General features: G+C 45.4%; 1 protein-coding gene across 3 annotated transcripts in view; it reads right to left on the bottom strand.

Moving 5' to 3' along the window:
- SPTBN4 (spectrin beta, non-erythrocytic 4) overlaps positions 1-23,633 on the bottom strand; it is a 1,591,326-nt gene that overhangs the window by 731,134 nt on the left and 836,559 nt on the right. For all 3 annotated transcript variants that reach the window (XM_069644494.1, XM_069644495.1, XM_069644496.1), the window contains one exon: positions 4,628-4,765. In XM_069644494.1, coding sequence (XP_069500595.1) covers positions 4,628-4,765 — 138 coding nt within the window. The remainder of the gene's footprint in view (positions 1-4,627; positions 4,766-23,633) is intronic.

Here is a 23,633-nt window from a genome sequence, read left to right as displayed (position 1 = left end):
GAAAGAGTAAGGTGGAGAACAGGGAGAAGCTCTGAGGAGTAACATCAGAAAGAGAGAGGTTGCTGGCGAAAAAGCTAGGAAAGGAGAGTGAGGAAGAAAGGGCACAGACAACGAGATGCAAAGGACATTCAGGCAGAGATTGTAGTTAACATCAAGATTGTAGTTAACATCAAGGGGAGAGGAGGAGCACATTCAAAAGGAGGTTGAAGAACATTCTGGAGGAGGGCAGAGGTAATTTAAGGAGGAAGAGGAGGAGTACATTCTAGAGGAGAGAGAAGGAGAGACAGAAGAAGAGGAAAAGTCCCCTTAGGCAGGAGAGAGTTGCAACTCGTTAAATAGGTCAACATGGGTGAGGTATAGTGGTCCAGAACCAGGACCCTAAGAAAATCCAGCAGTGGGGAAGGTACCTTGACTCTCTCTGTAAAGAGGGTCAGCTGGCCTGGTGGAAGCTTTGAGCCTTAGGCTGGGGTCACCAAACCCTAGCTTGGCCCCCCGGAATGGAGTGAGAGGTCTGTCCCCTAGGAGTTGTGGAAAAGTAACAGAATACCCAAATCTACAAGAGGAGGAAGAGCCAAGAAATATGTGTGAGGGTACTCAAACCTCCAAGACTGTGGGGTACCGAGAAGCAAGAGTATAACATGTGGAAGGGATCCCAGGATGGAGGATTACAAAACCCAGAAACGTTCTTGTTTAAACCCTGTGAAGACAACCCTTTACTAAGCTCTATTGTCCTTAAGATGGCCCACCGGCATTTCAATCTATAATAGATGTATATGTTTTCAAACCTTTACTTTTGAGCCACACTTATATTGATCCTATTTTCCTTTGAGACACGAGGCAATGACAACACTAATGCCTAAGCCATTTTAAACTTCCTTTAACTTACCTCCAGAGAGTTGTAAGGCAAATACATAATCCATCCATGAAGGATGCAGCCACCAAAAAGCCTGCCTTCCAAGACCTTCACTGACCAGGACTCTCACGTTTAAGTTACCAACTGGTGGGTGAAGAAAAGAAGGCTTTGCTTGGGCTGGAACCGGACTGCTTGTTACTTCAAAGTTAATAACTTGGACCCGAGGTAAGCCTAGCAGGTCCTTTTTCTTATCATAAACCATGGAGGGGATATAAGAAGCCAAGACCCACTGTTATTGGGTCAGGGGCAGGAGGACTGTGGAATTCTAGTACAGTTTGGTTGAGGCACACCAGCAGAAGCCATTCTAGATTCTGGAAGCCAGCAGACAACAGTCCAGGGAGACCTTAGCTTTCATCATCAAATAATCCCTTGAAGACAAGCCCATATCTTCTGTGTTTACAAAGACAAAAAGGAACATCCCTTGTGCTTGCCCCAGAAATGAAGGAAGAACCATACTTATAGAAGTGTCCATCATTCCCAAAACCCTGAGAGTCCCTTCTCTTAGCTGCAGGAATGGCATCCTACGGAAGATCAAGAGATAACTTTAAAATGTCCTCAAGATGTTCTCCCAAGGTCTTCCTTCTTAAAAAAGGATACATCAAACCCATAGGTTGACATCACTTCTAGTTGCCTGACCTATAGTAGACAAGTAATATTAATGGGTAGGGCCCACAATGTTTTGGTCAGGGGGTATTAGGCTTTGCGTGGGAAGGGTATACTTAGAGAAAAAGCACATTGAGCCTAATTACCTCTTTCCAGGTCCACCGTGTAAACCAGCAGTACTCTACCTCTGTGTCATGTCTACCAACACATTAGACACATTTATCAAAACAAGCTGGTCACTTGAACAAATTAAAACAAAGTTTATTCTTGCCTCAAAAAAACCCAAAACATCATTATATTAATAAAAACAATCTGCCTAGGTCATGTGTGCTTTCCACAAGGTACACTAAACTAGCAACAAACATCTACTTATACATCTGAGTGCCCCAAATAGGGCTGAGTGATGAGGTTAGTACGTGACAGTTTCACTTATGAACATGACATTGACTTTTGACCATATCAACTGTGTTCTTGTTTAGTCAATAGATTCTATTTAGTGATTTCACAACAAGAGAAAAAAAGTTGTTCGCATCTCTCAGATAGTTGGACACATTCTTTCCAATGTCCAATAGATATTCCTGCATATGTTTCGGCTAAATAGAAGTGTTTGGCACCATCCCTGGTGTCTATCTCTTGTGTTAAAGCCTTCTTCAGGACAAAATATTTCTTCACAATAACATGGAAACCTCATATCTTCCCCAACATTTCTTGTCTTGTGTTTACTCTGGTCAGTAATCTCGGTAGGACCTGGACGTTATGAATTATCTGTGAAGGTAATTTTCTTTCCTTCTTGGGAGCTATATTATTGAGCTGCCTGTCTTTTCTTTTTTTTTCTTTTAAGAGCGCATTTCTAGTTGCACCTCTGTGTTGGTTATGCTTGTGCATAAATTGCTTGGTAGCTTGATGTTACGGAGGTACGAGACGTGTACATTATTGGTACAGGGCCGTTCCACTGTCTTTGTCAGTTCTTCTCTGCCCCCACTGCATTATTGTTCATTTATTTATAAATCGACGTGCCGCTTACTTTCGGAGCAGCGTCCTGTCCCGCGTTGTTAGAGACAAAGGCGCGAGCTTGCAACCTTGATTTCGATGATCTTGTTTTGATAGATGTGTCTAATGTGTTGATAGACATGACACAGAGGTAGAGTATTGTTGGCTTACACGGCAGACCTGGAAAGAGTTAATTAGGCTCACTGTGCTTTTGCTATAGTAGACAATCCTTCTAATAGAGGGAAACCTGCTTAGCGGCATGAGAGGGAAAACTAGGAGCTACCAATCTAAAGCAGGTAGATATATTACAGTCACCACTGGTGAGATTATAGAGTTCCCTGGGGATCTCCTAGGCCATATGATGCCACCAGCTACAGAACAGTAGATGTGGCATAATATGATCTCCCAGGGTTTGCTTAGTCTTCACTCAGGGGCCCCAACACCCACTCTCCAGTCACATATACAGGAAGGATCTGAGCCACCAAAGAATGTATTGCATTAAAAGTGAGATAAATTGCTGTGCTGCGACACACCGACAGCAGAGAAGTGCAAGGATGTGTTAACCTCACAAAAATCGATTCACTGCGTAGTTCACACAAGATGCTGTACACATAAGAGGTTGGCTTCTTGCTCTGGGCTCTCCCCCACTAACCTGCTTGCGGAGAGGGATTCTTCAGTGAGTGCAACATTGGCGTGGAAGGCTCAGAGTGTATTGCAGAGCCTGAAGCAGAACGGGCATCCGCGAGGAGTGGGAATTACACTGCACATATGCGTACCGAGTGAACACTGGTCCAGGGGCGAGTACAATCAGGAGGCATTGGCAGTCAGAAGGTGAGGCCGTCCAGCTGCCGTGATGCCTGAGGCTGACTCCAAGAGGCTGGAAACCCTATTTCAGCCCATAGGCCACATAGGGAAGGACCTCAGATTAACTGATTTATTAAATCAAGAACTACACCTATGTATACAAGAATGAAAGGCATCCACACATGGGGAAGAGGCGGGATCTGTCAGCCCCCACCAATCACATGACCCTCAGCTAAGAAATGGACTTACTTATCAGGCCGACTTAATTACCTCAACTACATGATGGCGTTTCTGGCGTACAATGCGCTTCACAAGTACATTTAAATTAAAATAAACTAAACTACTTGGCTTGTTTGGTCCCCACGTTTAAATACTAATCATTAACACTAACTGAAACAAAATACTGCCTTCTGCCAGTCATCCAATCAATTAGCCCAAACATATATGCCAGGGAACCTTCACAAACAAATACAACCCTCTTACAACAAAAAACAAAACATGCGCCAGGCTGCCAAGAATCTTCCTTCTCTAGCACCCCGATACACACGCCTTTTTGTCCTAGAGCCAAGAGTCACATTTTGTGGTATAGGCTGGGCTTAATGGATGCCCAAAATAAATGCATTATATAAATGCATAGACAAATATATCCAGAAGCACCAGAAAGAGAAGGTAACATTTCTTTCCATATGGATTCCTCACACCTTCTAATTCAACAAATGCAGGCAATCTTTGGTATGAATTAGTAAAATATATGTTTTACCAATAAGCAAAATCTATATTCCTTTTTTTCCAAAATCTGCAATTATGTGCAATTTTGGTACGAAGCGGCCTTTAAAGGCTATCAAATTTGTTAATTGTGGTCCAAGAGTAAAAGTTGGTTTTAGGGTTCTCTATAGTTCTTCTTTGTGTGTGAACAATGTTGTCTTTGAATGAACTGTCCCACCAGTGAGTAGCTTATTCCAACAAGCATTTCTTTGTTTGCAATCCTGTCTTTAAATTCTTCTGTGCTGGATTCTCAGCTCCTTCCAAACTCGAGCACCATGAAACCTAACTGGGACACCATTGATGCTCTAAGAAAATTAGGTAAGGGGGAGGTGGGCTGCCAGACATTTGATGGTGGGGTTCCTACTCCCTGAGCACCGGGCCATAAGACTCCTTCTGAAGTCTTCAGAAATAAAGTGAACATTCAGGTGACTCCTGGGTACTACATTATCTCTCCGCCTGTTGCCATGAAGACAAAACATATTGTAACGCATGCAATGAAACTCACTGTGCATTTTATTCACACAGAGAGGTGCACACAGCTTCTTTTCTTACCTGCTGTTCAGATGGTCCTGGCAGGCCTGGACTTCTGAGGCACTGGGGTGGCCTCCGTCCACCAGCTGCTGCACGGCTTGATTCACATCCAGGATACGGCCCATCAAGCTGTTCATCTCCTGGTCCAGGCTCTCAAACCTGAATTAACAAGCACAGCAGAAGAAGCCATGAATAGATGAACTGTGGCGGCCAAATATGTTCTGTGAGATAGATGAAGAAACATCACAGACAAAAGTGTATGAACTTGATATGCCCCCCTATCCCAGAATTAACCTGTGTGCTGTCTTTTGGCATGTACCTAGTGTTATAATATTATTTCTTTGACCTTGCCTTATGGCCTGCATACCTTCTATTTTAAACTATTGACTCCAAAGCATCAAATAAATGTCCCACCACTGGCAACAGAGAAACCTGCTAATCTGTAATGGCAGGAGAAACAAAGACGCATCAGGCACCATGGAAGACAAGTGAGCATATCCATCATGGACACTACTTGGCGGTGTACCAAATAGCATTGTTTGTCAGGTATTCCCCAGAGCTTAATATGAGGCAGAATAGTTGTTAAAATACACTTTAAAATAAAAAACACAATGTTAAATTTGTTCCAATTTTTCATGTATTTCTCTACATTTTAATTAAAATGTCATCCTTCTTTGTAGCATAAAATTCATAAAACAAGAGATTAACAAAAATGCAAGATTCAAATATATAGAAGGACCTTTGATATGCAAAATCAGATCTACTCTAAATGCACAGTTGCAGTGAACAAAAAGGATTTGCTAATTTGCAGTTGCCATTGTATTTTACATACATTGCAATCTCTTGCGAGTTGGAAAGTGAGTTTCAAATCTTTCTTGCAGCTCACACAGAAATGCATAAATGGTTTCTGTCCGCTCATGCAGGGCAAGAGCCAGAATCTACACGTGAGGTGAGCGGACACCATCTCCCGACTATTTCTACCCCCCAAGGAGGGGACTCTCCTAGGCAAGCTGATGGGGTTGAAGTAGAGATACCTTTACGTAGGAAGTCCTCACATGACTGAAAGTCTCCAAAGCCTAAACGCTCTAAGAACCATTACACATACACTTACCCCTTCACCTGCTAAGCACACTAGAGTATGCAAGACACTGTTGATTTTATATAGCCATCTCACTATTACATTCTTCAACTCTCACAGCACCAGAAGATACAATGGTCTCTTTCTCTCGCTATACAACACAGAAAAGTGCTCTCACATCTTGCACTTTTCCTCTTGGGGTAGTCTGGCCTGTAATATTATTCGAGAGATTTCCCAATAAGAATGTTCTTTCAAGAAGCCAATATGGGTTGTATAACATCATCCACAGCTGGCCTTGCCTCACATGTAACTGGCTCATCCTCAGCCCTATGGGCCTAGAAGAGGCAGGCTGGCTACTACGTCTTCAGATGTCCAAACACCCTCCCCTTCTACCAATTTCACCAAAAGAACAGACTTCTCCGCCTATGTCCCATGTAAACAGAGTCCTCAGGCATATCTGTCTCAGCTCTCTCTGGCAGACAGGCCCACAGAGGAACGGAGAGATTTCCAACCATAGTGAATCTCTGAAAGGTCTCTTAGGAAGGGCAATGCCGCTTTGCCTCGAATATAACTAAGAACAAACCATACTTACCTCTCACTCACCCTCACCACTTCTCAATACACAAACATATGCATTCCCTTTTGCAATCTGTACTATGTGTTTGCCACTCGTGAGATGTTCCATTGCATTCAAATGAGAAGAAAAAGTATTCAGCAGGTGCCAAATAACAAGAAATTAGTCAGCCAAAGCCGGATAGCTATTTTTCAGCCGGAATTCAGCCAAATACTTGCTCAAAGCCGATGTTTCATGCACCCCAATACTAATCTCTCCTTCATATAGTCAAATCCCTATTTGTACACATCCCTTTCATTACTGAAGTGGATAAGTGCGAAAGGGGTTCCTGTGCCAAGACTGCAAAAGGACCAAATCAGACACACAAGCAACTTGAACCAGAAAGCCTGCCTGCGATCAAAAGGGCACCTTTGATATAGTGCTTCATTTTTTTGCTTAATCCTTTTGATTGGTTTTTTATGCAATGATGTGCTCTAACAATGATAGCAGCAACACGATCAATAGCATAGGATGTAAGTGGGTTCAGTCACATGTTTGCTGTAACTCTGATAACAAACCTACACATTTCTTCTACTGACTTCAACTAACCTTTGCCAGATGGGCATTGTGTGTCCTTCTGAATGTCTGGAATCCATTTACTCCCAAACATCGTACTTCTCTGTCGGCCTTCTACATTGTCTTCAATGGTCTACATGGTATGTGCTTTCATTCTATATACCTGGAGTGGGTGTTAAATCTGACTCAGCTCTTCTGACATATGCTAGCTATCCTGGCAATATTTTCATAATCCCATTGTTTGTTTTGGATGTGTTTGCCCACAGTGGCATAGTTTGTGTTATGAGGGCGAAGAAAGATTGTGCCACTGTAAGTTACTGTTTTTCTACTTATGTATTAACTGAGTTAATAGCACCCAGGTTTGATTTGTATTGCCGTTATCAGGTCGTACTAATTTGAAGAGTGCCTCGCAGTAGAAAACCCTGCACCGGGCATGCAAGGCTGGCCCGTGTGCCTCAGGCTACAACACAATATGCCCCTGACGAACAGTTACGTCCACACATCCAGCCCGAAATCAACACTCAGTGCTTCAACTCGTTTGTATCTATGAGGAAAGCCTGCATATGAGTGCTAGGTATATATACATTTATATATACTTTCATTTTTCTCTCTTCTCATCCCTCTTTTCTCCACCCTTTTCTTTTCCCTTTTTTTCCCCTCACTGAACCAACCCCCCTCCCACCTCCCTTTTCTCCCTCTATCTTAGCTTTTCTCCCTCTCCTTTCTCCCTTTCTTTTAAATTTTCCTTTTCCTTATCTGCCCTAATTCCCCACATTTTTTCTGGCTGGGGAGTTCATGATCACCAGCTCACTTGGTGACCTTTTCACAAATGTTTCTCTCACCCGTTATTTATATCTCTTCTCTCTCTCCCCTGTCTATCACTGTGCATAGTGCCGTACGTTTCTTCAAGACAAGACTTCCTTTTCTTGCAAAATACACCACTCTCTGCCGGAACCTCTGTCCAGACTGGTGTACTCTAAGAAACAACACTGTTCCTAGAGAAAAAAGCAAAATACTTACCCTGCAACCAGGAAATCTTTCATTTGAAAACATCCAGCACATTTGCTCCCCTGCTCTTAGGTTGTTGCTTTTTCATAGTACCTAAGAATAACTAACAGCACAAGCTGTTGTGGCCCACATGATGATCTCTTCCTCTTTCTCTGTTTTCTCTTTCCTGTTCCGGGCCCTCCAGTCCCTTATCCTTGGACTCCTTTGTGATCCAAGACGGCAATTGCGAGACTCGAGATCGCATCCCCAAGAGGAAAGCCTGTCGCCAGCAACCAAAAAGTCCACTGCATACCCCTGTTTAACATACAGGGTGAGTATTATGTAGAAACCTTTTTTCAAACCTAAATAAGCAGCACAATCCCCCTTTTAAAAATGTTTTTTTGGTAAGAGATACCTTATATATGCTGGTAAAACACTATATTGACAAATACATAGATCTGCATCCTTTTTGTTTCCCGGACTCTTTCTAGGTCCGTCTTGCCCTGAGGAAGGCTCCGAAATTCATGCCAACCAAAATGCCGATAGCCGAAACGTGCCTTCAGTACTGGTTTATTTGAAAGTTTTAGATCAGCAGCACTGATAAAAAATATTTTTTTGATTAAAAACTGGCACGTTGACAGATTACAAAACATGATCATACATTGATCATGACACACAAAAATAGAGAACTCTCCAGGAATAGACATCTTCAGTAAATTTTGTGAACTAAATATTAAGGCCCTCAATACGACCCTGGCAGTAAGTGATAAACGATGCCGGTAAAGGATTACCGGCATCGCTTACCGCTAGGTCCTATTATGATCCGAGGAAGTGCAATTAGCGGCACCGTAGTTAACGGTGTCGCTAACAGCACCAAGGGCGCGGGCACGCGACCCCCCATGCTGGAAATAGCGGCATGGCGCAAATTGGGGAACATCACGATTCGAGCGGACATGTTCTTAACGCCCTTGCGAAGGCCGTAAAGTACATTACCGCCATGGTGCTAATACCGCCTTCGCGGACCACCCGTAAATGGCCATGTGCAGTGTTCCCAGCTGTGACAGGTGCACACAATCAGCACAGGTGGAGGCAATACAGACTGGCCAAGTACAAAGGAGCACACCCCACCCCTTCCCACACTCCACAATGATTCCAATACGACTAGCAATGTTGGGGCTGGAGGACCTGATTGCAATGGAAGCACTACAGCAACAACAACTACTACAACAACAGGCAGCAAACAGGAGATGCAGGAGGAGAAGGAGGGCAAGGTAGGGCCAGCAAGCCCCACCAGCACAGCCAGTGCTACCACGCAGGCAGCCCCCAATCCCACGCATCAGAGCCAGTCCATTCAACCTCACTGCTGAGCAGATACACACCCTGTACCGTTTGGACCGGGACACCATCACCACCATCGTGGACATGATACACAACGACATTGTCAGCATGATTGAAGCACCCATCGCCATCCCCCCCCTACTGAAGGTAGTGTCCGTGCTCCACTTCCTGGCCACAGGCACCTACCAGCACACAGTGGGGCACTTGCATGGCATTTCACAACCATTATTCTCACGTACGCTGAACCAAGTGCTCAATGCCCTCCTCAAGCACACAGACGACTACATTACCTTACCGCGAACTGCCCAGGAGATGGCCGACACCAAAGTGGGTTTCCATGCACTGGCCGGCATACCTGGTTGCATAGGTGCCATCGACTGCACCCATGTGGATTTGGTGGTCCCACATGCCATGGAGGTAGCGTACCGGAACCGAAAGCAATACCACTCAATTAACGTACAAATGGTATGCGACTCAAACAGGATCATCACACATTGTTGTGCCCGATACCCCGGATCAACCCATGATTCAATGGTCCTGCGAAACTCCACAATACCACGCTACATGGAGCGACATGCAGGGCCGAGATCCTGGCTACTTGGTGAGTCTCATGTCATGGCCATGGAATTGTGAAGTGGATAGGTGATTGACGTACCAATGCATGCTTTACCTGGCTGACAGGGGTGGGGGGGATGCATACTTCATCTGCGGACAGGGGGAAAGGATGCATACTTCATCTGGCTGACAGGGGGGGAAGGATGCATACTTCATCTGGCTGACAGGGGGGGGATGCATACTTCATCTGGCTGCGAGTAGCAGAGGTAATGGAGCCAGCTCATACCCTAAAGCAGTCCAGACTTTAGCTGACACCTGACTACATAATGCCAGATGTAGGCAGCCCCACCATGTGAATGAAGATGTGTCCCAATCATGACCCAACCAAATGCATGTGCACTGTACAAAATCAGACCACATCCAACTCAAATAAATGCACCTACATGCAATGATTTCGGCCAATACACGGCACCAAACACCATCAACTGGAAGGGCAGTCTACCATACCTCCGCACAAAGGAGCCACATGACGGACATGAACATCAAAACACCAATAAATGGACACAGAGGCCCAAATGAATTGCATAACAACATTTGAAGTACTCAGTGAGGTCATCATGAGGCTGACAGCAATGGTGCCATGATGAGAGCATTGATAACACATCGACATCGGCCATATCACCAAAGCAACCGCTATGTACTAACACAGTGAATGGGCACTCATAAGGTACTGGACCCCCCTGCATACAGTGGTTAAAGGCATGCAAAACATTCCATAAGAGGAATACACATATAGCGGTCACATCGTGTGACTCCATTCGTGCATGGAAATGGGGCTCAAAGAGATGAATGCATGCCATGGTGTCACGTCATGATTTGAATTTTGATGTCATGACTGACACATACATTGTTGCCCACATACAGGTGATGCAGGCTATCCCTTGAAGAGGTGGCTCCTTACCCCAGTCCGGAACCCACAGAACCGGCACGAGGAGGACTTTAATCGTGCACATACACAAACCCGTGTGGTGATTGAGCAGACATTTGGCCTCTTGAAGGCACGGTTTTGCTGCCTCAGCAGGTCTGGTGGGGCACTCCTGTACCACCACGAGAAGGTGGCAAAGATCGTCATGGCATGTGTAATGCTACACAATATGTGCCCCTGACGGAATGTGCCCCTGCCCCTTGACGCTGAACTGCAACCACCTGACGATGAGGATGAGGAGGGTGGGGGTGGGGCAGCACCTCAGGGAGGAAGCGATGCACAGGAGGGACGTGCCATGCGTCAGACTCTCATTAACCAATGCTTCTAGCACACATGGACGGTGGGTGTCACATGGAGATAGCACTTGGGGCACTGTGTGTGTCTGGGACTTGCACACTGTGGACTGTTCACCAATAAAGCACACGTACACAATGAGCAATGTCCACACATGTGATTTGTGCATAACCAAAAAGTGTATTGAAATTGTGATTTGAATGAACACACCCCATACCCCCCTCCCGCTCAAGTCCCCAACACACCCCATCCACCCTCAACCCTCAACTCCCCAACACACCCCACCCCACATCCCCCCTCAACTTCCCACAAAAGTGTGTGGATGCATCATGTGGGATTGTCCCACTGGGCGGACTCTATTGCCCACATCCTCTCCCTGCACCCGGGGCACCCTTGCCTGTACTCCGCAGGTTCCTGGCAGATCTGCTGACGGGGTTGAATGGGGCAGAACTGGCAGCCGAGGAGGTACTTGGCCCCTCACAAGGACGCATGTCCCTCAGAACCTGAACAAGGTTTGTGAGCACGTGCCGCACCGCGGCTAATTCCGTACATATGTCCTTGGTTGAGGATTCTATTGCCGCCTTCACTGTATGAGCACATTTTTGCATTTCGGCCCTACCACTCCCACATTCAGCTACATGCTGGTTCATCAGTGAGGACAGTTGTTGTTGCCGCTGGATTATCTGTTCCATTGATTCCTGGTTTCTCGGGGCCAACGAGGATGCCAGTGGCGTGTCGAATGCGCTGCTCCCCTCCTGCACAATTTCAACTGGGGATGGAGTGGCTGGCCAAGAGTTATCAGGGGATTGACCCTGTATGGCTTCATTGTGCAGGCTGCATGGGGACAGGTAGAGGGAATGAAGGTGGCCAGTGGGGGGTCCTACAAATACATCTGCATTCCCTGCATCTTTGTCCGAGCCACCTGCGGTGGCAGCAGTCTCGCCCATTGTGCTGCTTCCGGCAGAACCAGTGCCTTCGCTGGGCAACACTTGCTGGGTGTCTGATGATGGTGGAACCATGGTGCTTGGCCTGGTGGACATCTGTGCCCCGGCCTGTGTTGTCACCGATGATTTTGGCTTCTGAGGGATTTTGTGTTTTACAGCAGAGGTGGAGGGTTTCTGTGTGGGGACATCGGGCCTGGCTTTCTTTGCAGGTGTGGTGGCAGTGTCTTCCTCGTCACTGTCCGAATGAGAGCCTGTGGTGGAGCAAAGGGGGGAAAGGGTTAGTGATGCCTCTGTGGACTTTGAGCAGGCATTGTGATGGCTGCATTCAATTTGACTTCTACATGTTGCACGTTGGATGCAGTGACATACTTGTAGGTGGTATAAGCATGGAGGCACGTGTGTGGCTACGGGAAGGGTGTGCATACTGTATGTGTACAAGGTGGAGGTCAGAACTGCCTGTTGGCAGTATTGTGCAGGTGAGTTGTGTTAACCCTGTCAGGCTTCATTGCAATTCCCATCAAAGTGGACTTCAGTGACTTTGGCATGGCTGGATTTGAGGCCCCTACCTGCGTCACATGAGGTCGGGGCTCGTCTCTCCATGTCTCTGACCCCCTCCATGCATTCGGTGCCAATGAGTGCGGCACATGTCTCCTCCCATGGTTGCATTTTTATTGGGGACTGTGCTCCTCCACCAGTTTCCATGGCCAGGTTCCTGTGGCAGAAAGAATGCTCCTTACGGGGAGCCGTAGGTCATCCCACCTCTTCCTGCACTGTCGTGCATTGCGGGGTGTAGTGCCAACTGCATTTACCCTCTGTGCAACCATGGCCCATATGGCCTTCTTACAGGCTATTGCTGGCCTTGTCATCTCAGTGGAGAACACCACATCTGCGTGTTCCTGAAGTGTGTCGGCCAACATGTTCAGCTCCTCCTTAGAGAAGCGCTCCTACCGCAGCCGCTCTCCACTTTTTTTTAACAACTTTTAGCATTGTGGTGAAGGATTGAGGTAGAGGAAGGTTTGCCGAGGTTGTGGGGGTCAGGTGTCCACTGGTTGTGGAGGATGGCTATGGATTGTGTTTTTGAAGATGGACGGCATGTTCTTTCCCATTCCTGTGCGTTGACGCAACTTCGGATCCACTTATTTGTGGTCACTTATTTGTGGTCACCGCTAATAGCGGTCCCCGCTATTTGCGGTCACCGCTATTTGCGGTCACCGCTAATGGCGGTGATCGTTGATATCGATGGCTGAGGTGGCGGTAAGTGGCGTTTTTAGTGCTTTAGTGCTTTACCGTCATGGCGGTTGTTACATTACCGGCATGGCGCAATGCTCATGCCCGAGAGGTCGTAATGTGCCGCTTTTAGCGCTGTATGGCCAGCACGGACACGTTGATTGCGCCATGCCGGTAATATCTGCAAATTACTGCCAGGGTCGTAATGAGGGCCAATATCGTTCCAGACAGATCTTTGGTGTTTCCTTACCTGTATACGAGCACAGAACATTTTTGGGTAAAAGAAAAGTAAATTAAGGACAGTAATTTTTATGACTGACCACAGTGTGGATTGCTCTATTTTGTTCACTCTACCCCCCTGACAAAAACATAAAATAAATACATGCCCAAAATATTGAACAATTCGACAATAAGCTTCCAACCCACCATAAAAGACCACTAGTCTACTCCAGAAGGAACATTGCAAAAATGAACCTTCTATATCTAATATCCCCCTTGGAAGGATTGATAACTAGTACATTCTAACACTACATTGGACAAGGTGTAATGGAGCACCTTTGACATTACAAACAATTACAAGGTGATATATTGTATAATTCTAGCGCAATGCCAGGTTTGGATCACCACAGAGCTGATGTGAGAGAGGAGCCAGGTGAAGAGGAGTGTGCTGGTGCGCTTGCAGGGAGACTGGGACGTATTTGTTTCAAACCTTTACATTTCAAGGATTATGTGCTATATTAAGTAATATGAAATTTAGTTAAGTTTGGTGGATAATGCCATATTGCGGCAGTCATGTACGTATTTGGTTTTATTACCTCACATACTTCCCTCTGCTACTCTAGATCCGGAATGCATGCCTCAATCTAGGCACTTTCTCTCTCTCTCTCTTGTTCTTGTGTGCCCCACCACCCTTCAGTCTCACTCGGTACCCCATTGTTGTTTCCAGGTGTCTCTTCCATACTTATAGGAACTTCACCATACCTCCTTGCACCTAACATCAATGCCACTCTATCTTTACTCCACCTCTTTCCATCCACCAGGGGTCTGAAACCTTTGACTCTCCAGATATTTTGGACTATGACTCCCATGATCCTTCACTATTTACTATGCTGTTGAGTGCTGATGGGAGGTGTAGTCCTAGACATTTGGTGAGGCTGCCACAATATGCCTATGTCTCACTTTAATAACAGGGACCAGGGAGTAAACATTGGACATCCCTTTGGTACAACAAATGATTATTGTCTCCCTCACAACATCACCGCCCTTATGTCATCCAATTAATGAATTAATTGCCTTCTCTCTCGTCTCCGTTTAGTCTACCTTACCCTGCATCTTTCTGAGCATCCAATGAGGGTACAATTCAGATCTAGACACCCTTCCTCTTGCTCTAACAAATGGGGCTACTCCTGTTGTTGTGTGGGTGGTGTCCCTGTATGCCACCAGCATCTCTCCTAACACTTTCTTCTACTCCTAGCCACTTGGATTGGCCAAGTTTATATTCTCTGTTATCACCAGGCCATTTTCCATGGGGTTGTAGAATGCCATTCTGGAATTTACTATACCCCTCTTTTTAAGATATAACTGGATTTCTATTGACACTAGTTAAACGCCATTGTCTGATACTATTGTTGGAGAATACCCTTCACTCGAGGAAACCTCCTCCATAAAGCGAATCACACTCAATGTTGCAATATCACTCACAAATCCAATCTCAAACCATTTGGAGGCCTAATCTACCAGCACAATGAGAAACCTGTACTCCCTCTCCAGGATACTCATCGGCCCCATGAAATCAATAGTGACGTTCTGCCACACACAGTCAGGCCCTTCTACAGGAGTTATTTCCTGGTTACATGTTTTCAGCGGCTTGTTACTCATATTATATGGTGCACATACACTAATACACTCCTCCACCACCCTGTTCATTCCTGACCACCAAAACATAGCTCTTAACCATCTTCTTGTCAAACTTCTCCTCAAGTTTTCTCTGTGTGGCAATTCTACGAGTTTACTCTTTAAGCCCTGGGGTGGTATCAGTCCCTCGGCACCCGATAATCCTGCACAATTCATCCCTGACTTTGTAAAATGCTATATTCCTTGCTACCTTTCCTGGTCATCCTTCACTTAATTCCATTACCTCTGTTAATTATTTGTTGTTCCTTGCAGCCTCTACCCACATGGCTTGATCAACTATATTTTACACTGTATCACCCACTTTGGCTATCCACGTGTATTCTTGAATGGCTGCTATCCACCTGGCAATATGCGGAGTCACCAGACATGACCCTCTTGTGCTAAGAAAATGTTGCAATGGTTTGTGGTCTCTCCTAATTTTGTAAGGAATTTCCCAAATATACACTCTAATGTCTTTCGATGCCCATTAGTGTGCCAATGCCTCTCTATTGTGGTATAATTTGCCTCTCTCGATCTCATGCCTCCATTGTGCTTTGCTTTGTGTGTTGTGCTGTTCTCTTCAGCACTCCTTCCACTCTGCACTAAACGCTCCATCTCCTTGGCCGTGTGCTGTCTTCACCAACAATATTGTGATGCCAAAGAAAGATGCTGCCACAGTAAGTTACTGTATGTCTATTTATTTATTAGAAGAGTTAATAGCATCTTCCAAAGCCACACCCAGGCCGGTCTTGTACTGCTGCTAACACGTCATATTCATTTGAATAGTGTGCCGCACATACCATGCTCACCCCGCGCCTTGCATCAGGCACGCAAGGCCGCCCAGCGCAGCTCAAGCTACAACAATTTGTTCATGTAATGAATCTTGTTCACTAGTGTCTTAATGTGTTCTGCTTTGGTTTTCATCTGCCACGCTCTTCTAATCCTATTATTCCTTTTCCATAACTCTAGCGGTCTTAAGGTATTGTTCCTGTATCACATTCAACATGCTTATTTATATGTTGAGTCTGATTATTAAAAGTGAGAAGTTCACAATTCAACCTGGTTCTTCCTCCAAATTACTTAGGGTGATTTTTTGGGGTGCATGTTTTGTCGGGTTTCTAGTTTCTGTGTATGTATGTTTTGCCAGTGTTGTTATCTGCAGGTGAAATTGCAATTTTTCATTAGCTATTTTGATGAGTTTGGTAAATCGCTGTTAAACAACGTACGCTTCTTAGTGCTAGGTGGACGGATAAACATAGTAAATGAAAGTTAAGACTCAAATACTGAAATAAGCCTGTTGTATTGTGTTTCACTTACACGTTTGAAGCTCTCCATCTGCATACCAGCTGTATCTCCTCGCTGGAATGTTTATTTAGAAAAGGGTTGCTAATGCTAATGAGAAAAAGGGTGCAGAAGGTCCTGTGGGTTCCAGATAAGATGATTGCGGGAGAAGGGGTGGATGGGACGCAAAGGATGCCCCTGGGGGCCTGAACCCTGCAGCCTGGTGCATGTGGTTTGAGAGGTAACCATGTACATTGTTCAAAATGGGGAAATGTGTGTGCCCTTCCCAGCTCCAACGTCAAACATGCAGTGGCGCGGAGCACAGCCTTAAGAGGAAGTAAGGCACATTTGGAAAGTTACATCAGAAATGCATTAGAACCACTGATGTGTCAAAGCACTAAGGACTTAAAAACAGTGTGTAAAGAACTGGGAGGCTGAAAAGGTTTGATGCATTGCAGAAGGAGAAAGCTACTATTGGGCTGGATGCGTCTTTCAAGGTTTTTATTTATACAATACATATAGCCCAAGTTTAGAAAACAAGTTAAATTGAAAAACATTACTCACAATTCATATATGTATACACTACAGTACTTTATAATGTCACTCAAGACAGTTTAAAATCAATACTATCTGTTTATAGAACATTGTCATAAAATATATCAAATTCAGATCATCGCCATGCAGAAATTGAAGCCATAGATCTTCTATTTCACTGGGATCATAGCAATTGTTATATGACTTCATATGTTTATATCGAACAGCATCCAAACTTTCACTGGTAATTAATAGATGGTATAATGTCTCAGTTATATTATTTCCACATAATCGACACATACGTTTCATATAGGGTAATCCCAATCGTGCACCCTGAGTATCAAGTGCCTCTGATTTATTAAATTTCAGTAGGAGATATACTCGAACAGTTTGTGAGCTTGGGTACGCATTAATGTATTTTGGAATTCTTGTTCTTATCATTCGCTCTTGACAGTAAGATCCACTTTGTGATTTAGTGGCAAGATTAATCAACTGTTGTTCGTAACAGATTTCTTTCATTATTCCTTTGAATTTTGTTTTTATGCTCATGATGCGTCTTTCTGGCAAGGTGGGTTTGAAAGGCGAGTTTGGCGTGCAATAGGAATGCAAAGGGGGGATCCCTATTCAGCCAGCATGGGAATGATGCCGTCAAAAGACAGAACTGAAAACCAGGATTGAACCAGAGGCACAGCACTGGTAACAGAAAAAACAACAACTCAATTTTTCTTAGACGGTATACATTTGAAATTGCCTTCCACCTTCCACCATCCAAGACCGAATTACAGAGAGGCATCTCCCCAAGTCACCCTTGAATGACACTCCGTCTAAGATGTAATTGGGTGTTGCTAGCATACTGTTGAATGGATACGCTCAACAACCTGGTGCACTGACAGGTTCATATAGAGATTAGATAGTGCTGGGGACAGGGAGCAACACATTGGGATTCCACAATGCACTGACACGGAGAGGACATGGAACAACACACCTGGATCCATTGTGTGTGCCCAGATACTAAGATGAAAAAGGTTCCCCCTATGTCCATGCAATGACTAAATGGAAAAGAGGATCCAATGGGTTCATTGCCTATCTTCTAAGAGATCGAAGGGCACTAGAAAACAGGCTGCATTATCATCAGCTCCACTGAGAATGTCATCCGTCACCTTAGGGGTATCCATCTCATTACTACATCCAAATCGAAAACCAGACTTCTAACACCTCAAAAGCCCACAATGGCTAATGCGGGCTTGGAGCTGTCAGGCCGCCACATAATCTGTTATATTCCCCAAGAAGGGAAGGATCGATATGGTAGATTAATTTCTAAGGCCCATTATATCAATGTTAGATAGTGGAATGATTAAATCCAATTAAAGTTATAAAGTCAAAATTCTTTGTTTCGCGGTTGTGGGCAGCAGAGGTTGGTGGCTTGTCTTGTTCTTGCTAAATTTGAACATAAATAAAGATTTAAAAAATAAACAATTCACTGCAATGGAGCCTGCTCCAAGATAGACCATTTTTAAAGCTTTTGAGGGGTTAACATCAGAATAATAATAGTTTCATTCTAACAAACAAAGCATCAACACAGTATTAGCTATGCAGTTGCTGAAACTCAACCGCGGCGGAATGAACCTGGGCAGAGTTGAGGGAACTGGCAGGGTAATGAATGAGAATTTGTGAGTCATTTTAACACCCTCCTAAATTGGATGGAAGGGGCCGTGACCATTTGCATATACTTGCAAAAAGTCCGGTTCTGTGCAATTTTTATAATTTTCAAAATGGAGTCGAAATGTAAAGAGCACAACATCCTCTACTGTTCACTTTTCCAGTGGTTTGGTAAGAATAAATCAGGCCTGCAAATAAGGCTTTGCAGGGAGCATTTACAATGGATTCACGTGGAAAAATTGCATTTAGGGGTGCAAAGGTCAAGCATATTCCATTGGAACCCTTATGTTTTCTGCTTGCAGGAAAATACATCCATGCAGAAAACCATAGTGCCATGTAAAGGCACTGGGGGAGAGCAACACAGATATGTCTAGTTCGATGCCCCCTCTTAACCTTCAAATTCTTTGAAAATCTCCTGGATTTTTAAAGTGAAGCATAGAAAGTATACATCTTGCTTTTAAGTTTAATTTCAAAGATACGGGGAATATTAAATGATCCCCACTATCTTTAGCTGTGTGAACATATCCTTTTCATTAAAATACTGGTTGAATGTATGTTACATGTTAGTATAGTGATCCACAGATGGGGACAAGAAAGTTTTGACACTGTGCCTAACTGCCTGAAAGAGAGCCTAAGGTGGGTACTGGCAATCTGGATTTAATGAAAGTATTTTGAATCATTGATAACAAAGTACTTTGGAAAATTTCTGATCACATGAAATTACTCTGCACATGGTGACTACTTTTCAAATTTACAGTTGTTTTGTTTGCCCTCATTTAGGGTTTGCATGTACCAAGGAGCATGATTTTACAGGGTGATGGAAGTGGAGTTTAGCAGGGGCTATTATTGTCAGTTCTGGCTGGGGTTGACTCAGCTTACAGCTGGCTTTAAAATCAACTTCCATTTCTTCTCGAAAGAAAGACAACAGGGGCATACATATCTCTGTCAAAGAGGCTGGGGAGACATTTTGAAAGTTGCGTTGTGGAATGTTATTGGCTTTAGTTTGACTGATGAACAATATATATATTTGTTTTTTAACTTGTTTATATTAACATTTTGTGAAAACAGTAAGCAATCGATACAGAACAAACACAACATTGAAAAAAACCCAACCCCAACTCCCCTTTTCCCCCCACCCCACCAGGAGCAGTATGATGAGTTTTGCCCCTTCACAGGGTTATCGTACCGGCAGTATAAGTCATTAGTTCCGCTTGGTATTGTTGATGAGAACCCTTGAGCGGTGCATTGTTCCTCGCATTCAAGGATCAGAGTCTTCTTGAGGGAGAATAATACCAAGTAGTGACATGCTTTTAGGGCACCAGGCTCTGCATGCCCCTTGCTTCAGAAAGGTTAACAGGTCGACCCAATCGGATACAAACTTCATGTGATGGCCCTATATGTGAGCCATTCCATAGCCACTATCGACCAGATCTTTGCTAGCCACTCATAGTCGTGGAGGGGGGGTCCTTCGACTTCCACCTGCGTGCCAGTACCAATGCGGTAGACATCATCATTATGACATACACTATGCGGGCCGATTTCGTGGGGAAGATCCCGTTAGCACCTGTCTTAAACCCAACATATTGAGACCCTTATTCCCTCCTCCCCTAAAACCCAGAACCTGATTGATAGCCTGCTGGATGTTGTCCCACAATATATTCAGTTTTGGATATTCCCACCAAATGTGAGCCCAAGTGCCCCTCCCCCACAATCTCTCCAGCAATGTTGTGAGGATGCAGCAAACATCCTGTTTAGATTGACCGGGCTTAGATGCCATTGGTACATCAGCTTAAGCCAAATCTCCCGGATCTGAAGGGACCCTGTAAGCCTTGGAATCTGGGCCCACAAGTCCTGCCACGCCCTCTCCGCTATTTGGACACCTGTGTCTGCCTCCCATAAGATCTGATTGGGGGAGTTTCTCCCTCTTTAATGTATTTATATATGGAGGCCATGAGACCCCTATCGCCCTCATGTGTGTCTAAATATTTCTCAAACGGGGTGAGAGAGCGAGTGGCTGCCTGTTTCTGCTCTGGGTGTGTGTAAGGGGAGGGGAAGGTAGTAAATATGAGCCCGTCTGACCACCGCATCCCAGGCTTCTGGTGGGGGGGCCTATCCGCCCTAGGGAGCCACAATGCTTCCTCCAATGGTCCCGCTACCACTGCCCTATCCATCGGCCTCCACGGTTTATCACGATCGTTTTTCTGCCAATGCCTGAGCACCAGTATCTGAGCCGCAATATAGTAGGCCTCAAAGTCAGGCATGCCCATTCAACCCCTGAGAGTCGAGGTCCTCATGAGAGCTGAGGCTATTCTGGGTCGTTTGTGGCTCCAGATGAACCGGTTTGTAGCTTTGTGTAGGGCTCTAAAAAAAGGAGCGCAGTACCACTACTGGGAAGGCGGCAAAATGGTATAGAAGCTGTGGAAACACCACCATCTTTAGGACATTTATGCGCCCCAACCACGAGATATACAAGGGGGGCCCAATCTACTAGCTTTGATTTGATCCTCTCCAAGAGAGGGGGGTAATTGGCCCGATATAATTCTCCCTCTGTGTTGGTGAGGTAAATCCCCAGATACTTGATTCCCTTGCTTGCCCATCTGAAAGCGTACTGGTGCTTGGCATATTTAATTGAAGCCTCACTTAAATTAAGGTTAAGAATCTCCGACTTGTCAGTGTTTACCTTCTGCCCAGCGGCCTGCCCAAACTGGTCAAGCTCCTCGCATACTGCTGGTAAAGACACTTCAGGATCGGTCAACGTGAGCAACATATCGTCTGCAAAAGTGGCTACTTTGTGGGGCACACCCCCAAAGCTGATGCCCCTAATATTCTCAGCCATTATTATCGCCTCCAGAAAAGGCTCTAAATGAATGGCATACAGGAGCGGAGAGAGCGGGCACCCCTGCCTCGTACCTCTCTACACCCTGACCATTTCCGAGACTTGGCCATTGAATGCCAGCCGAAGGGAAGGATTCCAGTAGCTGGCAGCCACACGGTCAATGTATTTGGGACCAAAGCCCATTTTGGCCATTGTAGCAAAGAGAAATCTCCACTCTACGCCATCAAAAGCCTTTTCGGCGTCGATCGCTAGGAGGAAAGCGGGGAATCCCCTTATCTGGGACTTCTCAACCACTTGGGTCACTCTGTGCACGTTGTCAGCTGTCTGCCGCCCCCTAATAAAGCCTGCCTGATCATGTCGCACCAACTTAGGCATAATAGAGTCTAACCTTCTCGCTAGGATCTTCGTGCGAATCTTCGCATCAACATTTATGAGCGCTATTGGACGATAGGCCCCACAGTCCTCCGGGTCCTTGCCCTTTTTATGACTGAGAATTACTTTGGCCTCATCCATGGACCCTGGAAGGGTTCCGGGGGAGCTTATATGATTAAAAAGTTTGGTTAGCTGGGGGACTAAGAATTCTTTGTGCAGTTTATAAAACTCTGCCACGAAGGCATCCGGGCCTGGATCCTTGTTCGGGGGAAGAGCTAAGATTGCCTTTCTGACTTTGTCAGTTGTTATGTCTCCCTCAAGCTGGTCCCGCTCCTCCATGGACAGTGTCCGCAGGTCAGCCCTGTCTAGGTACACCTTTTGCATAGCGGGACCAGGATTACTGGATGAGTAAAGAGAAGTATAAAATCGATGGAATTCCCTCTCTATTTCCACATTGTCAGTCAACGTCTGCCCATGTGCACCCCTAATTCTAAGTATGGTTTTCCCCTTCTCCTCCCTTCTCAACATCCGGCCGAGGAATCTATCGGATTTGTTCGCTATAATGTAATGCATTTGACGCAAGCGAAGTAAGTTGCGCTCGGCCGCTCTGGTCTGGATGAGGTTCAAATGACCCCTTAGCGTCGGGACCTCCCTAGCTAGGGCCTGCGTATGTTTTAGTGCCAATTGAGCCGATGCCTCACAGAGTTTCTTGCTCAGATTCTCTTCCTCCAACTTCAAATCCCTATCCCGTCTGGCTTTAATTGCCATCATTTTCCCCCTTAGCGTGGCTTTTAGTGCATCCCACTACGTTTGTGGAGTGGTGTCCTCCCATCTATTCTTTTCCACATATTCCCTCAGTTCCCGTTCCACCTCCTGTATCAAAGTTGGATCCTTAAACAGGTGTGCCGGGTAGCGCCATTTCCACAACAACGAGGGTCCCCGTGGCCTGCTCATTGTTAACACTATAGGAGCGTGGTCTGAGATCGCAACTGGTCCGAGAGAGATCCCCATAATAGAGCCCAAGAGGAAGGCGGACACCCACACATAGTCGATTCGGGAGTGTGTCTTGAGGATGCGAGTAAAAGGTGTATACCCTGTCGCTCCCCTGTGTCTCCCTCCATACATCTACCAGGGACAGATCTTGAACTATTTTCTTAAAATCCCCAGAAGGTCCTCTCAGTGATCCCCATATATCCTTGCTTCTGTCCCTGGAGGGGTCCCAAGCCATGTTAAAATCCCCAGTTAGAACAATTCGTCCTCTGGCAAAAGCACTCAGGCGGGCAAGAGCCTTCTGAAGGAAGGAGTCATGCCCCATGTTGGGTGCGCATAGGGTTGTGACTGTGTATATCTCCCCTCTGCCCTCTACTATCAGCGCCAGGTACCTCCCTTGGTCATATTTTTGTGTTGTCTTGATCATGAGATCTAACCCGTCTCTCAATACAAGGACGCCCTCCCCCCCTTCTTACACGATTGAGTGGCCTGGAAAGCCAGGCATATCGCCAGATTTTAACTCTCTAGTATCCCGTGTTTGTATGTGGGTCTCCTGTAGAGCTACTATGTGCGGTTTTTCTTTGCGTATGAACAGTTCCACCCTCTTTCTTTTAATCAGTGAATTTAGCCCATTCACATGTAGGGATAATACCTTCAGTTGTTCCATGTTATCTGATTGTGTGGATTATCAAAAGCATGAGAGAAGAAGAGAAAGAGAAATTTTTTTTTTAAAAAAATCAAGGAACCCTGGGTTCTTAGCATCGCCAATAACATCTCTGGTAACTGTTACCAAGCGAGCCACCTCTCTCAACTGCCGCCGAAGCCGTTGCCCCCCCAACTCAAATAACTGCCCTCAAACCCACTCCTCCCACCTCAAATAACCCTCTGGGTGGGCTCAACTGGCTAGTTGCCCCCTCGTACCTAA

This window comes from Ambystoma mexicanum, chromosome 2p (assembly GCF_040938575.1).
Source record: "Ambystoma mexicanum isolate Mex_15411 chromosome 2p, UKY_AmexF1_1, whole genome shotgun sequence".
Taxonomy (NCBI): domain Eukaryota; kingdom Metazoa; phylum Chordata; class Amphibia; order Caudata; family Ambystomatidae; genus Ambystoma; species Ambystoma mexicanum.
This window is presented reverse-complemented; position numbering and strand designations above follow the sequence as displayed.